The 13,935-nt window shown below is 37.7% G+C and overlaps 1 protein-coding gene across 1 annotated transcript in view; it reads right to left on the minus strand.

Moving 5' to 3' along the window:
- Window positions 1-4,424: 4,424 nt before the first annotated feature.
- The window catches only part of LOC121138470 (A-kinase anchor protein 9-like), a 28,380-nt gene continuing 18,869 nt past the window's right edge, over window positions 4,425-13,935 (minus strand). Inside the window, exons 7-11 of the mRNA XM_040741153.1 lie at window positions 12,004-12,142; window positions 10,942-11,154; window positions 7,458-8,110; window positions 5,966-6,100; window positions 4,425-4,751 (exon numbers count right to left, since the gene is read on the minus strand). Coding sequence (XP_040597087.1) covers window positions 4,548-4,751; window positions 5,966-6,100; window positions 7,458-8,110; window positions 10,942-11,154; window positions 12,004-12,142 — 1,344 coding nt within the window. The 3' untranslated portion in view covers window positions 4,425-4,547. The remainder of the gene's footprint in view (window positions 4,752-5,965; window positions 6,101-7,457; window positions 8,111-10,941; window positions 11,155-12,003; window positions 12,143-13,935) is intronic.

Here is a 13,935-nt window from a genome sequence, read left to right on the forward strand (position 1 = left end):
GAATGTGCACATGCAAATTAACAAAATCGGAAATGAAAAGGGGGATATAACAATGGACACTGAGGAAATCCAGAGAATCATCAGGTCATACTTTGAAAACCTGTTCTCCACAAAATTTGAGAATCTAAAGGAAATGGACTATTTTCTGGGTAGCTATCACTTGCCAAAATTAAATCAAGAATAGATAAGCAATTGAAATAGATCTATAACCCCTATGGAACTAGAGGCAATCATTAAAAGTCTCCCAACCAAAAAAAAAAGGCCAGGACCAGATGGCCTCAGTGCAGAATTATACCAGAAATTCAAAGAACAGCTTATACAAATTCTTCTTAAAGTATTCCATGGAATAGAAGCAGAAGGGTCTTTGCCAAACTCTTTGACAAGGCTTCAATAACCTTGATCACTTAGCCAAACAAAGACACAACTAAGAAAGAGAACTTCAGAACAATATCCCTCATGAACATTGATGCAAAAATACTCAATAAAATACTGGCAAATCAGATCCAAGACCACATCAAAACAATCATTCACCATGATCAAGTAGGTTTCATCCCAGGGATGCAGGGATGGTTCATCATATGAAAATCCATCAATGTAATCCACCATATAAACAAGCTGAAAAACAAAAATCACATGATCATCTCACTAGATGATGAAAAAGCCTTTGATAAAATCCAACACCCCTTCATGATAAAGGTCTTGGAGAGATCTGGGATAATAGGAACATACCTATACATAATAAAAGCTATATACAGCAAACCAACAACCTGCATCAAACTAAATGGACAGAAACTCAATGCGAGTGTGCTTAAATCAGGAACAAGACAAGGCTGTTCATTCTCTCCATACCTTTTCAATATTGTACTTGAAGTTCTAGCTAAAACCATTCGGCAACAAAAGGAGATCAAGGGGATACAATTTGGAAATTTGTTGATGATGGGATAGTTTACAAAAATGACCCAAAGAACTCTTCCAGGGAACTAGGACAGCTGATTAACACCTTCAGCAAAGTTTCAGGATACAAAATTAACGCAAGAAAATCAGCATATACTACTGTATACAGACGATAAAAGGGCTGAGAAAGAAATCAGAGAAACATCACCCTTTACAATTGCCACAAACAACATGAAATACCTTGGGGTAATGCTAACCAAACAAGTGAAATACCTGTATCACAAGAACTTTGAGTTTTTAAAGAAAGAAATTTAAAAAGCCCTCAGAAAATGGAAAGGTCTCCCATGCTCTTGGATAGGTAAGATCAATGTAGTAAAAATGGCAATCCTGCCAGAGGCAATCTACAGATTCAATGCAATCCGTATTAAAATACTAGCACAATTCTTCACAGACCTCTAAAACACAATAATCAATTTTGTATGGAAAAACAAAAGACCCAGGTTAGCCAAAACAACCTTACTTAACAAAGCAACATCTGGAGGCATCACCATCCCTGACCTCAAGCTCTTTTGGAGCTGTTGTCCTGAAAACAGTTTGGTATTAACATAAAAACAGACAGGTAGATCAATGGAATGGAATTGAACACCTTGATATTAACCCATAAATATATGAACATCTGATCTTCCACAAAGAAGCTAAAAATATACAATGGAAAAAAGAAAGCATCTTTAACAAATGGTGCTGGCATAACTCGATGCTTGCATGTAGAAGAATGCAGATAGATCCATGTCTATCGCCATGTACAAAACTTAAGTCCAAATGGATCAAAGACCTCAACATAAATCCAGCCACACTGAACCTCTTAGAGGAGAAAGAATTGGTACAGGAGACAGCTTCTTGAACATAACACCATTAACACAGACAGTGAGGTCAACAATTAATAAATGAGAATTCCTGAAACTGAGAAGCTTCTGTAAGGCAAAGGACACAGTCAGCAAGGCAAAAAGGCAGCCCACAGAATGGGAAAAATTAATCACTAACCCCACATCTGACAGAGGGCTGATCTCCAAATTTTACAAAGAACTCAAGAAGCAAGTCTCTAAAATACCAAAGGATCCAATTAAAAAGTAGGCTGCAGAACTAAACAGAGAATTTTCAGTAGAGGAGTCTAAAATGGCTGAGAGGCACTTGAGAAAGTGCTCAACATCCTTAGCCATCCTGGAAATGCAAATCAAAACAACTCTGAGATACCATCTCACTCCTGTCAGAATGGCTAAAATCAAAAACACCAACGACAATTTATGCTGGAGAGGTTGTGGTGAAAGGGGAACACTCCTCCACTGCTGGTGGGAGTGCCAACATGTACAGCCACTTTGGTAATCAGTATGGAGATTCCTCAAAAAAATGGAAATAAACCTACCACAAGACCCAGCAACTCCACTCTTAGGCATATATACAAAAGATTCACATACATACAACAAGGACATCTGTTCCACTGTGTTCATGGCAGCATTATTTGTAATTGCCAGAACTTGGAAGCAACCTAGATGTCCCTCAACCGAAAAGTGGATAGAGAAAATGTGGTACATTTACACAATGGAGTACTATTCAGCAGAAAAAAAAAACAATGGAATCCTGAAATTTGCAGGCAAATGGATGGCACTAGAAGAAACCATCCTGAGTGAGGTAACACAGTCACAAAAAGAGAAACATGGCGTGTACTCTCTCATATATGAATTTTAGACATAGATCTGGGAAGTGCCAGCCTACAATCCCATGACTAGTGAGTCTGGGAAACAGAACCTTCATTCAGTGGCTGATGGAAGCAGAGGCAGACTCCCACAGCTAAACACTGAGCTGAACTCAAGGAATCCAGTGACAGAGAGGGAGGCCTGATGACCAATGGGATTAAGACTGGGCTGGTTTAACCCCCAGAAACAGCTGACCTGACAAGGGTTAGCTCTTGAATCCCAGACTGATGGCTGTGATTCCAGCATGGGACTGATCAAGACCCCCTGAAAGTGTGTGTCAGTGAGGAGGCCTAGGCAATCTATTGGCCTTTGGGCAGTAGATCAGTATTTATCCTGGGCATACAAATGGACTTTGGATTCCCATCCCTGCCCTGGATTAAATGATAGACTATGGACACCCCCATGGAGGGCCTCACCCTCCCTGGGGAAATGAGGGGATATTGGAGCGGTGGGTGGGAGGGCACAGGAGGAGGGAAGGGAAAGGGAGAGGGACCTGGAATTGATATGTGAAGAAAACTTGTTCCTAATTTAAATTTAAATTTAAAAACAAAAATTTTAAAAAGCAACACTTTAAAAAACCCCAGAAGATTATTAAAAGTCAGGTACTCAGAGCCTGGAGAGATGCTCAGTGATTAAGAGCACTGGCTATTCTTCCAGAAGACCTGGATCCAGTTCTCAGCAGCTACACAGTGAATCACAGTCTTCAGCAACTCCAAATTGCAGGGGATCTAAGAGTCATTTCTAGCTTCCCCCAGGCACTAGGCACAGGCACAAGTGGTATACTTACACATATGCAAGTAAAAGTCATATACATAAAATAACAAATAAAGCAGGTACTATGTGTTTAAGGGGTGAGAGAAGGCTGGGGAAAGAATACTTTTTATGCTACAATTTTCTCTTATCTCCAAAGAGGAGCAATGAGGAAAACTCGTTGGAGGAAAGGCAGAATGTGAGCTCTTTCTTGCCCAGCTATGTAGCTCAGGACAAATAGTCTCTTATCTCTGACCGGGAACACTGAATAAGTATGGATGTGACCTTTTTACACAGAAATTGCATTGGGGAATTGGCCAGACTGCATGGTAGTATCCTGTAACTTGATGCTTTTGTGTGAAACGCTGCAATTTTAAGACATTTTGTTGTACTACAAATCGATGTAGTACAAATACTAGTCCAGATTGAAAAAAAAATCTGGTTTAGCAAGGAGGAGAAAAGAAGAGTATGTCTTGAAGAAGGGCATCGTGTAATAAATTTATTATGTTTTGTTACATTTTCCAGTTTTCTCTTAATCCCAATTGTATATTATATAACCAACTGTTGTCTCAGAAATAAAATGTTTTAAACATTTACAAAAAGGTGAAGAAACTAGACACAAAATATACACAGATTGATAAATTTCAAAACCAGGAAAACTTTTTAAACATATACAGTCTAAGAATTTATAAAGTGGTAGGAAAACTAAAGACAAAAAAACAGGAAAATGAAACCCTTAGTTTTAAGGAGGAGAATCTGACAAGAATTTGGAATAAGGACAGGCTCCTCTTGACATGTAAGTAATGTTCCCATATATACATTTTATAATTTTTTATAGTTTGGGTCTGAGTTTTGTAGCTTTCTGTATGGATACTACACATTAACTTTTTTTCAAGCAAAAAATTAAAAATAAACAGCTATTTTTATTGTGAATATCTTTTTATGTAGACATCTTGAGAGGATCAAAAGACGTTTCTCCAAAAAAACTTTACAGTGAAGAAAATGAAAGAGCTGAACCATATCAACGTACTACTTCTTTATTTAAAATAAAACATGGATATTTAAAACCAATTTGACAACTATTAACACTGATAGTAATACTATCAATTATCTCCTGTGTGCAATGAGATAATTTGCCTGAATAAAACATTTTTATGGAGCAACAAACTGAATGCTTCCAGCTGGCTGTAAATCCATGCTAGTGCTCATGCAAACACTTTGGCTTGAAGTGTCTTGTTCTCTGGTCACAGTCATTTTCCTTCCATTAATTTGAGTATTTAATGTGTGATTTTCAGCTGACACAGTCCTTCTGTCAGATTTCTGGAGACATTCCACAGGTGTTCCGTATTCACTGCCCTGTAACAAAGGAAAATGAAAAATTAAGTGAAGAGAGGTATAGAGATAATGGAATTAACAACCAGGAAGTCTGAATGAGAAAGAACAGAATGCACATGGTAATTCTTTTTTTTTCAAGACAGAGTTTCTCTGTGTAGATCTGTCTTGGAATTAGCTCTTGTAGACCAGGCTGGCTTTGAACTCACAGAGATGCACCTACCTCTGCATTCCAAGTGCTGGGATTAAAGGCATGAGCCACTCTGCCCTGCCCTGCCCCCAGGATCAAATTTGTTATTGAAATTTCTCAAACATTTTTGTCCAAAAAACAATTTGTGTGGGTCTGTTGCTGACTGATGGGCTTTAATTTCTAAATATTGCTGTGAATTTCCTAGAAAGCAGAACAATCTTGTTTTGATTTTTTATTTACTTACTAATTGGTTGTGTCTGTGTACATGCTTCTGCTCCACAGTGAGCATGTGCGAGACAAAGGACAATCTGTGGGGATTGGTTTTCTCCTCCCACCATGTGGGTTTCAGGGTCAGACTGAGGTTTCTGGGCTGGGCAGTCAATATCCTTACCTGCTGAGATATCTCTCTGGGCCAAAATATTCTACACAGCCACAATACGCTTGGCAAGAGTGATGAATATTACTATGATATCTAACATAGGGATCTTACATAAAATTTCACCAAATGTTCTTTCCAGGAAAATGAAAAGTGTCACTAATAAGTCTTTAGCAACCTTGAAACACCTGCAGTGTACAGACTAATTTGTCCTGTGTTCTCTAATCAAATAAACAAAGCAAAGCCCCCCCAAACAAACAATCTAAGGATGAACACAGAGAGCACAGTTTATGCTTCAAGTCTCACTTGCATGGAAACAGGAAAATCACCCACAGTCCTCACAGTCTCCACACACTTTGTCCACACTGTGGTCAGAACAGGGAGAAGTGCACTTGTATTATCAGTTTTTGTTTTCTTGGCATCTTTGGTTCTGTTTAACACACACCTTTCTCCAACCTCACAGAGTATAGACTAAAAGCATCCCCACAACCAGTATTCCCAAGGACAACCAAACAAGCAGGCACTGCTAAAGAAATGTAACAATGGAAGTTTTCTCTAAATCCAAAGACTTTCCCTGCTACTGATGGTTAAGGTACACATCTAGGGAAAGCACTGAGAGGAAATGAAGAGAGGTAGAACTGGATGCGTTAGGGGCTGTGTTGCTCATCTCACCAAAAGCTCTTCATGGCTGTATGCTTGTTCTTTATAACGGTCTCGTTCTTTGTGAGACACCGATCTGGCTCCAAGAGCTTCAAGTTCATCCAAAAATCCACGGTCTCCACTGGCATGAATGACATCAACTCTTGTCTGAGTGAGAGTTGGAAGGAGAAGACCATTCAGAAACCATGAGAAACATGACTGTCCAAATCACTCCTACACTATAATATACTTTTGCTAAGGATGGCTGCCTCCAGTCAGAGGACAACATTCCAGTGCTTGTTAAAATCAGCAAGGATGTTTTTCAGAAACATCACTTTCTATGGAAATAATAAAATCAATTTTCAGAGGATAAAATCATGTCATATATGTGTGTGTGTGTGTTAACATATGTTATTGCCATTCAAAATTACAAATTTATATCATGTTTCTCAAAATCTGCCAGAATTGACTAAGATATCTCTTAGATGCTATAGGGGGAAGTCTTACTACTATTTTAATATTTAGTACCCACAGTAAAATAGTTGCAAGTGATTGTAGGAAAAGTCCCATATGTGAAAATACTACCAATTTAAATATAAATTAATTATTATAAATACCACATTTCTATTATTTTAGATTGTAAATACTGAGAAACTCAAATTCTTTGTGTTGTCTTTTGTGTGGTAAGAAATAATTATGGTATCAGATCTCTAATAAGATTTCCAACACATTTTCCCCCTAGAAACAATGAAAACTCACCAGGTATACAATTTCTAAGAGCTTAGTAGAATATTACTGTGAAAACTTTTCACTTCTTAAGGAGATGGCTACAAAGGATATGTACTATAAAGAATCTAAGGCAGTAAATCACATAAGTCTAAGAAAATTCAGCTTCCATGCAGTATTTTTATATTTCTTTTGTTTCAGTGAGTAACTTTACTACTACAACTGGTAATCATATTTGAAGACCACAGAACATAGTTTTCACTTGCCTCTATGATGGTAATAAAACTACACACAGTGTTAAACATAATTTGACCTGTGTCTATAGCTTTTTTCTAGTGTTGGGAACAGCATCTAATATAGTCTGTCAGCAAATGACAAGTCTAACATGGGAGGAATAAGACAGCTAAACCTCATGGGGCCGATTGTGAGCAGCTGGGCCTCAGGTAGCCAATCAGGTCATCCAAAAGCCTTTTCCATAACCATTCAAGGTACCCCTCACCTTATTGGGAGTTCTGTCTGGAAGTAACCCCACTATCTCAAAGTGGAGCTTTCTGAGCCCAAGTGCCACAAATTTCATGAACCAAAATGTTTGAGTGAAATGAACTGAATCCTCTGCTTTAAACAGTGTATTCTCCTGAAGTCTCACTACATATAAGTTGTTTGATATGAACCAAATACCAGACTTATTAGTAAAGTATCAGTCAACTTAATGAACAAAGAGTTACCTAGATCATTTAATTGAAAAAAATCACACTGAAAACTAACATCAGAGATATTCAAATCTTGAGTGAAAACTAACCTCAGATATATCCAAATCTTGAAGGCTTCTTTCATTTTCTTTAATCTCCTGCCTTTTTGTAGTGTCCTCATCTAGAGGCATCTGTAGCTTCAGTATGTTTTCTATATCAGAAACCCTTTTCTTTGTAATTTCGAGTTGTTTTTTCTCTGCAATGAAACTAGAACGCATTTCAGCTACTTGGTTCTCTAACTGTTCTAGTCTCATACTTAATGTGTAGATGTCTAATACTGTGTTGTCTCCTGTCAGAGGATTTACATTGTACCTATCTGTCATTTCTAGTTCTGATGTTCTCTTCTCTTGGAGGTACTTCACGTACTGCTGAAAGGCCTCCAGTTGAGCTTGACTAACGGTGGCTTCAGCTATTTTCTCTACTAGTAAAATTTGAAGAATATTGATCTTCTTTTGAAGAAGTTCTGGTTTTGACTTTCCTTGCTCCAGGGTTAGTAACTGTGCTTCCTGACATCGGTAACCTTTGCAGTTTTGTTTAAGGCCACCGACAGGAGTCAGGGTCTTTAGAAGCTCAGAAGAGTCCTGGGCAGAGACATCTTCAGGCTGCAGTGCATCAGCCTGGAGCTCATCGGCAGCCATGCCAACACTTTCCATAGGTACAGTGTGCAGTTGCTCCTGGTCCATGTGTCCTTTGTTCAGAGTTTCTGTTACAAAAAGTATGTTTGTGAGAACAATGTAGTAAATACAGAATAAAACATTTTTATGATTAGGAAAAGAACAAAGTTCAGTTGAATTAAAACGTAAAACACTGACCACATTTTTTACCATAGGCAAAACTAAGTACATTTCAAAGCAAATACTCACCTGTATGTGCATACACAATGAATACAGTAAGCAGATACTGTTAAAATGTTAACTGAGAAAAGGGAACAGAAAGAGGAAGGAGATGACAGTCAGGGTTTCTGATTAGTCTTGTACTTTATCACATTAGTTCCATATCCCTGAGGTCCCTCTTCATGTTTACAAGTTTGTGCAACAAGGGAACACAAGCACATATGGGGATCCATGTGGTTAGTGCATGAGAGCAGATTCATTTCCTACATCTACTACTTTTCTCCTATGTGACATTTGATAAGATGGTCTTCAGTTTTGTTATGTGAGCAATTGGGGATGAAATGAACTAATGAGTGTAAAGATTAGAGTCTGGGGTATAGAAAGGACCTTGTGAGGATTAGCTGTTGTTAATGTAGGTGATAAAGTATAGATAGCAAAAACAAAAGGAGAACATAACGTTGTAGAATTATTACACTGACTAACGTGGCAACACTGTGTTCAGATTTTAGGAAAGAAAATATCTTTCCTAAAATATTGTCATTGTTATGTGTTAATATCAAACCAAACCAGACAAAATGCTTCTTAGTAAATGAACGTATCCATTTGATACCATGAGCTTAACAACTTCTGTGTTTTGCAAGGAAAACTATGAAAAAAAATCAGAGAACGGAGACTTAATATATTCAAAAAATAAAAACAATTTGTTTATCTTTCGATGTGAGGCTACCCTTTAACAGATAAGCCTTCCCTCCTGTGGGGGAAGGACAGAGAGGGTGAGCAAGGAAAGAGAAATTGATAGAGGGAGCCATTATGAGGGTTGTGAAACCTAGCACTAGGGACTTTCCCAGGAATCCACAAGGATGACCCCAATGAAGAACATAAGCAACAGTGGAGAGGCTTCCTTAACTACCCTACCCCTGTAATCAGATTCATGACTACCTTAACTGGCATGATAGTGCCTTCATCCAGTAACTAATGGAAGCAGTTACAAAGATCCACAGCTAAGTACTGGGCAGAACTTTTGGAGTCCAACTGTAAAGAGGGAGGAACAATAATTTGAGATAAGTGGTCAAGACCATGTTGGGGAAACCGACAGAAACAGCTTTCCCAAGCAAGTAGGAGCTGACTCCAGTCGGACAGCTGGGGAACCTGTATAAGACTGAACCACGCTCCCTGAATGTGGGTGAAAGTTAGGGGGGTGTGGGCAGTCTATGCGGCTGCTGGTAGTGAAATCTGTAATTATCCCTAGTACATGAACTGGATTTTTAGAGCCCATTCCCTATGAATGGATACCCTGCTTGGCCAAGATACAGGAGAGAGGGTGTTGGCCCTGCCCTGAATGATATAACAGACTTTGATGACTCCCCATGGGAGGCCTCACCCTCTCAGGGCAGTGGATGGGGGAGGGGAGATGGTGATGTGAGTGGGAGGATGGGGAGTAGAAGGAACTGGGATGGGTATTTTAAAAACATTGTTTCAAAAAAAAAAAGAAATAAACAAAAAATAATGCATTTTTAGAAAAGAAAAAGTACTTTGTTTCTTAAAGAGACTCAACATTTTCTTATGAAAAATCAAAATGGTTTTGGGCTCTGTGCAAAAACAGAAGAAATAAGATAATACCTGAGGTAAGTATGAACCTCAGGTGTTAATAGCAAGCCAAAACATATTTCATTGTAAATTAAGCTGTGTTCTGTTAAAAGAAAATGAAAGGAACACAACAGGCATCTGTAAATTAGAAAAGTAAGTTGAAAATCTAGGGTCACCCAAACTTTGAGTTGTGAGTCTCCCACCCAACAACATTGCATGCAACTGTCCAAACACCTGATCCAGGAGCTGCATCAAATGCAACATCTGCTGGCCCTAGGAGAGGAAACAAAACTATACTCATGTCTCCATCTCCCTGAAATATGATAATTCACATCTGCACACATTAAAATGCTGATGTCACTGCTACCCACAGTTCCATGTCTCTTGCATATGTTGTATGTATGACATGAAATCTTTAAATCTTAAAAATTCCAGCCCTAAACCTGTGACAAACTATTTGAGCAACCCCCCCACAAAGGGGAAAATGTATGTTTTATTTCTATGCTGATAAAACTAGAGAAACTCCAAATTTATAGATCCAAACTATACATTTAAAATCAAAGAAGGTTGGATAAGTAGGATTTAAAGTCCATAGTCACAAACACAAAGACACATATTTCCCACTCAACAAGCTATAAAATCAAGATGTAACAATCAGCCATTATGAAGTTAAATGTTCTGTGAATGCTTCTAAAGGAGATGTCAGATGTCTTCTGCTCTCTGGCTGGCAAGCCCACACTGCCCACACCTGCCCATGACCAGCAGCGATGAGGGTTCACAACACACTCATGACCTCTCTCCCAATAAAAGATCTCTCTTTACCCATTTCCTAAGCATGCAGCCTCAATAAATGTAGCTTTTTTCTTTTTGATACAGATGTGTGAGCAGAAATGAATAATTCTATTGTCCTGTTAACAGTTAAAGCCTTAAAAGGCAAAAGAGAAGATATGATTACATGAAAAATGAAAATGGCTATTAATTCATTTGCTTTTAAAGTGTATTTTATGATTTTTCAAGTTTGTAATAACAGCACTGGAGAGGATAGTCTGTCACATAAGCATCTGAAGAGTAAAGACAGGAGAGGAACTAAAAGACACAAAGTCTCAGTACATACGCTGCTCCACTGGGCCAGCCCCTGCTCCCATGGCCTCCTTCTGCCTGGACAGCAAAGCTCGCTCCTCCTGTATTTGCTGTTGCTCTTCTTCAAGTTTTGGAAGTCTCCCGCTCATGCATAGCAACTCCTGATCTATATGACCTACTATGCAGGCCTTTTCCTGAATTTCTCTTTCCAAAAGAATTTTTTCATCTGAATACCCATCAACAATACCTGTAAGACACAATGTAGGGAAATGGAATTGCCTCCAATTTAAATTCACAATGAGGCTTTGTTTTTTGAGACAGGGTCTCACTGGCATACCCTAAGCTAGCCTTCAACATTGTGATGCTCCTGCCTCAGCCTTCTAAGTGTTGAGATAGCAGATGTGTACATCTAGGCCAAGCTTACCATCAGATGCTAATAGTAATAATAAAACCATCCTATTAGCAAAACTTTCCGTCACTTCATCCTATTAAAAGCCTGCTGCCGAGCTTTACTGTCATGTTGCAGGAAGTTTCCTTGCTTACTGTACATAAACATGAAATCTCCCTAAAATGTCTAGTAGTTTGCTATAATAAAGAACACAACACACATATATAATATAGTTTATTATACATATGGAAATAGACAGACTCCTAATATACATCAAGTGTTGTGAATTTAGCCACATTTTAAATTTACTAGAGAAGGTTGATATTGTAAGAAATTCTAGAAGGTCAGCACCCTCAACAGCCTGAGAGAATAGAAGAGAGTGTTAGAGGTTAAATCTGCAATAACATTTAATTATGACCTTATAGCATACAAACAACAGCTTTAGCCTCAGTTTTCTCATTTTGAAGAAAAAAACCTCAGAGTCACCACCATCTACTTTTGAATCATCGAAATTTTTAAATGTTACCTCTAATTCTATAAATTCTTTTTATAACGTGTTTGTGTGTGCATTCTTCAATTTTTTATTTACTTAGGGAAACTTAGAGGACAAACTATAATAATTTTTCAATTATACTGAGGGTTTACAAACCTGGCTGTACATCAGACTGAAACATCTCCTGTCTCAGTGACCAAAGGCAAGGCACTTACATTCAGCTTCATTGAGATCAACAGCTGGCTGTTCTCTGGTCCTGAACTGTTCCTGTACATGCTCATTTAGTTCATGTAGATAACTAAATGACTCTGTTTTTTCTTGGTTCTGTGTAAATGGCTCAGGCATCTCATCCATCTATGTAACATATAATTATGACATGATTAATTATATTAATATGTTGTCTGTGTAGAAATATATTTTATATTATATTTAGAATTATATATAGTTAGAAGCTTCAGATACATACTGATTGAGATAGGTAACAAGGAAGTCCCTTTAGGGGCACGGATGACAAAAGCAGGGACAATGCCTTCTTTGAATCCACACAGCTGAACCAGTAGCAGTGAGCCATTTCCCTCCTGCTTCAAATCTGTGCCTCCAGAATGTTTTGCCATCTTGCAATGCACAAATGTGTGTGCTGATAGCATTTGAAGGGTACTGGATTTGTAATGTTTCTATAGCCTATGGTTTTTCAATAAGTGGAATACCTTCATAAACTTTAAAGTTCTTTACAAATTCTTTCAGAAGCACAAAGCTTTCATGTAATATGCATATGTGTTACAGTTTCATTATGGCATCAAAGACAAGGCACTTACATTCAGCTTCATTGAGATCAACAGCTGGCTGTTCTCTGGACCTGGACTGTTCCTGTACATGCTCATTTATTTGTGATATTATTTATGATTACATGTATTAGTCTACCACCAAGTACAGTAAGTACTAAAACAGTTAAACAGTCATAATTATTTATAATTAATTAATGAATATTATAATTACTTATATAGATAATATATTGATAAAATGATTAACATATTATATTAATATATATGAGCATTAGTATTACTTCTGTGCTCACATCTGAGTACTATTATTTATAGTAAAACACTGACTGTAGTGTCACTAAACCTTATGGTCACTCTAAATCAGTGGTTCTCAATCTACCTAATGCTGCTACCCTTTAGTACAGTTCATTATGTTGCACTGACCCCAACCATAAAGTTATTGAACCACTGATCTAAATAAAATAAATGTCCAAAATAGCCACATGCAATGATTCTTGTTTTAATAAGATGTTTAAAATATCACTAAAAATATTATTTCAATAAGAATTCATATGAAATGTAAAATGTATCACCACAATAGAATAAAGATTTTATATAAACACCTTTACTTGGGAAAAGGATTTAATTCTTTTTAAATGTAAAATCCACATCTGTGGAGATTGCAAAGAAACATGGCCAGAAAGTATGAACTCATCTGTACACAAGTACCTTTTTTTAATTTAGTTGCAACAGCTATTTGCAAAAGTACCAATCACTCTGCATACGCACATATAAATCTCTCCAGTAAATTACTTAATTGCTACCTACTAAATATGTGAACTCTCTTAGAGGTCAAAGCCGTAACCAACAGAGGTGCTTTTCTTTCCATATTTCAAATGTTCAACAGAAATTCAACAAAGGATTTGAAACAAAATAAAATCCTGCTTTATATGAGTAAATTTCCAATCCCTTAATTTTATCTGTCATTTCACAATATTTAAGCTAGTTAGCTTGACAGTATACTTAAAAATTTACAATAAGAACAAGATGGAGCCGGGTGGTGGTGGTACACGCCTTGAATCCCAGCACTCGGCAGGCGGATCTCTGTGAGTTCAAGGCCGGCTGGACAGATAGCCTCCAAAACAATACAGAGAAACCCTGTCTCTTAAAAACCAAAAAAAAAAAAAAAACCAAAAAACAAAAAACCAAGATGGAGATCACAGCTCTGCTGCTGGAGATTTGAAGAGTGGAGCTCCGGGATGTTTCCCTATGTGTCATTCACTGTTCCAAGAGTTTTATGAAGATATGACCTTTGCTACATGAGGACCCATTCATAAGCACCAGGAACTGGGATCTTGGGCATTCCTGAACACTGGTAGAAAGATG

Source organism: Mesocricetus auratus, unplaced genomic scaffold, assembly GCF_017639785.1.
Source record: "Mesocricetus auratus isolate SY011 unplaced genomic scaffold, BCM_Maur_2.0 contig_13323_pilon_obj, whole genome shotgun sequence".
Lineage (NCBI taxonomy): Eukaryota > Metazoa > Chordata > Mammalia > Rodentia > Cricetidae > Mesocricetus > Mesocricetus auratus.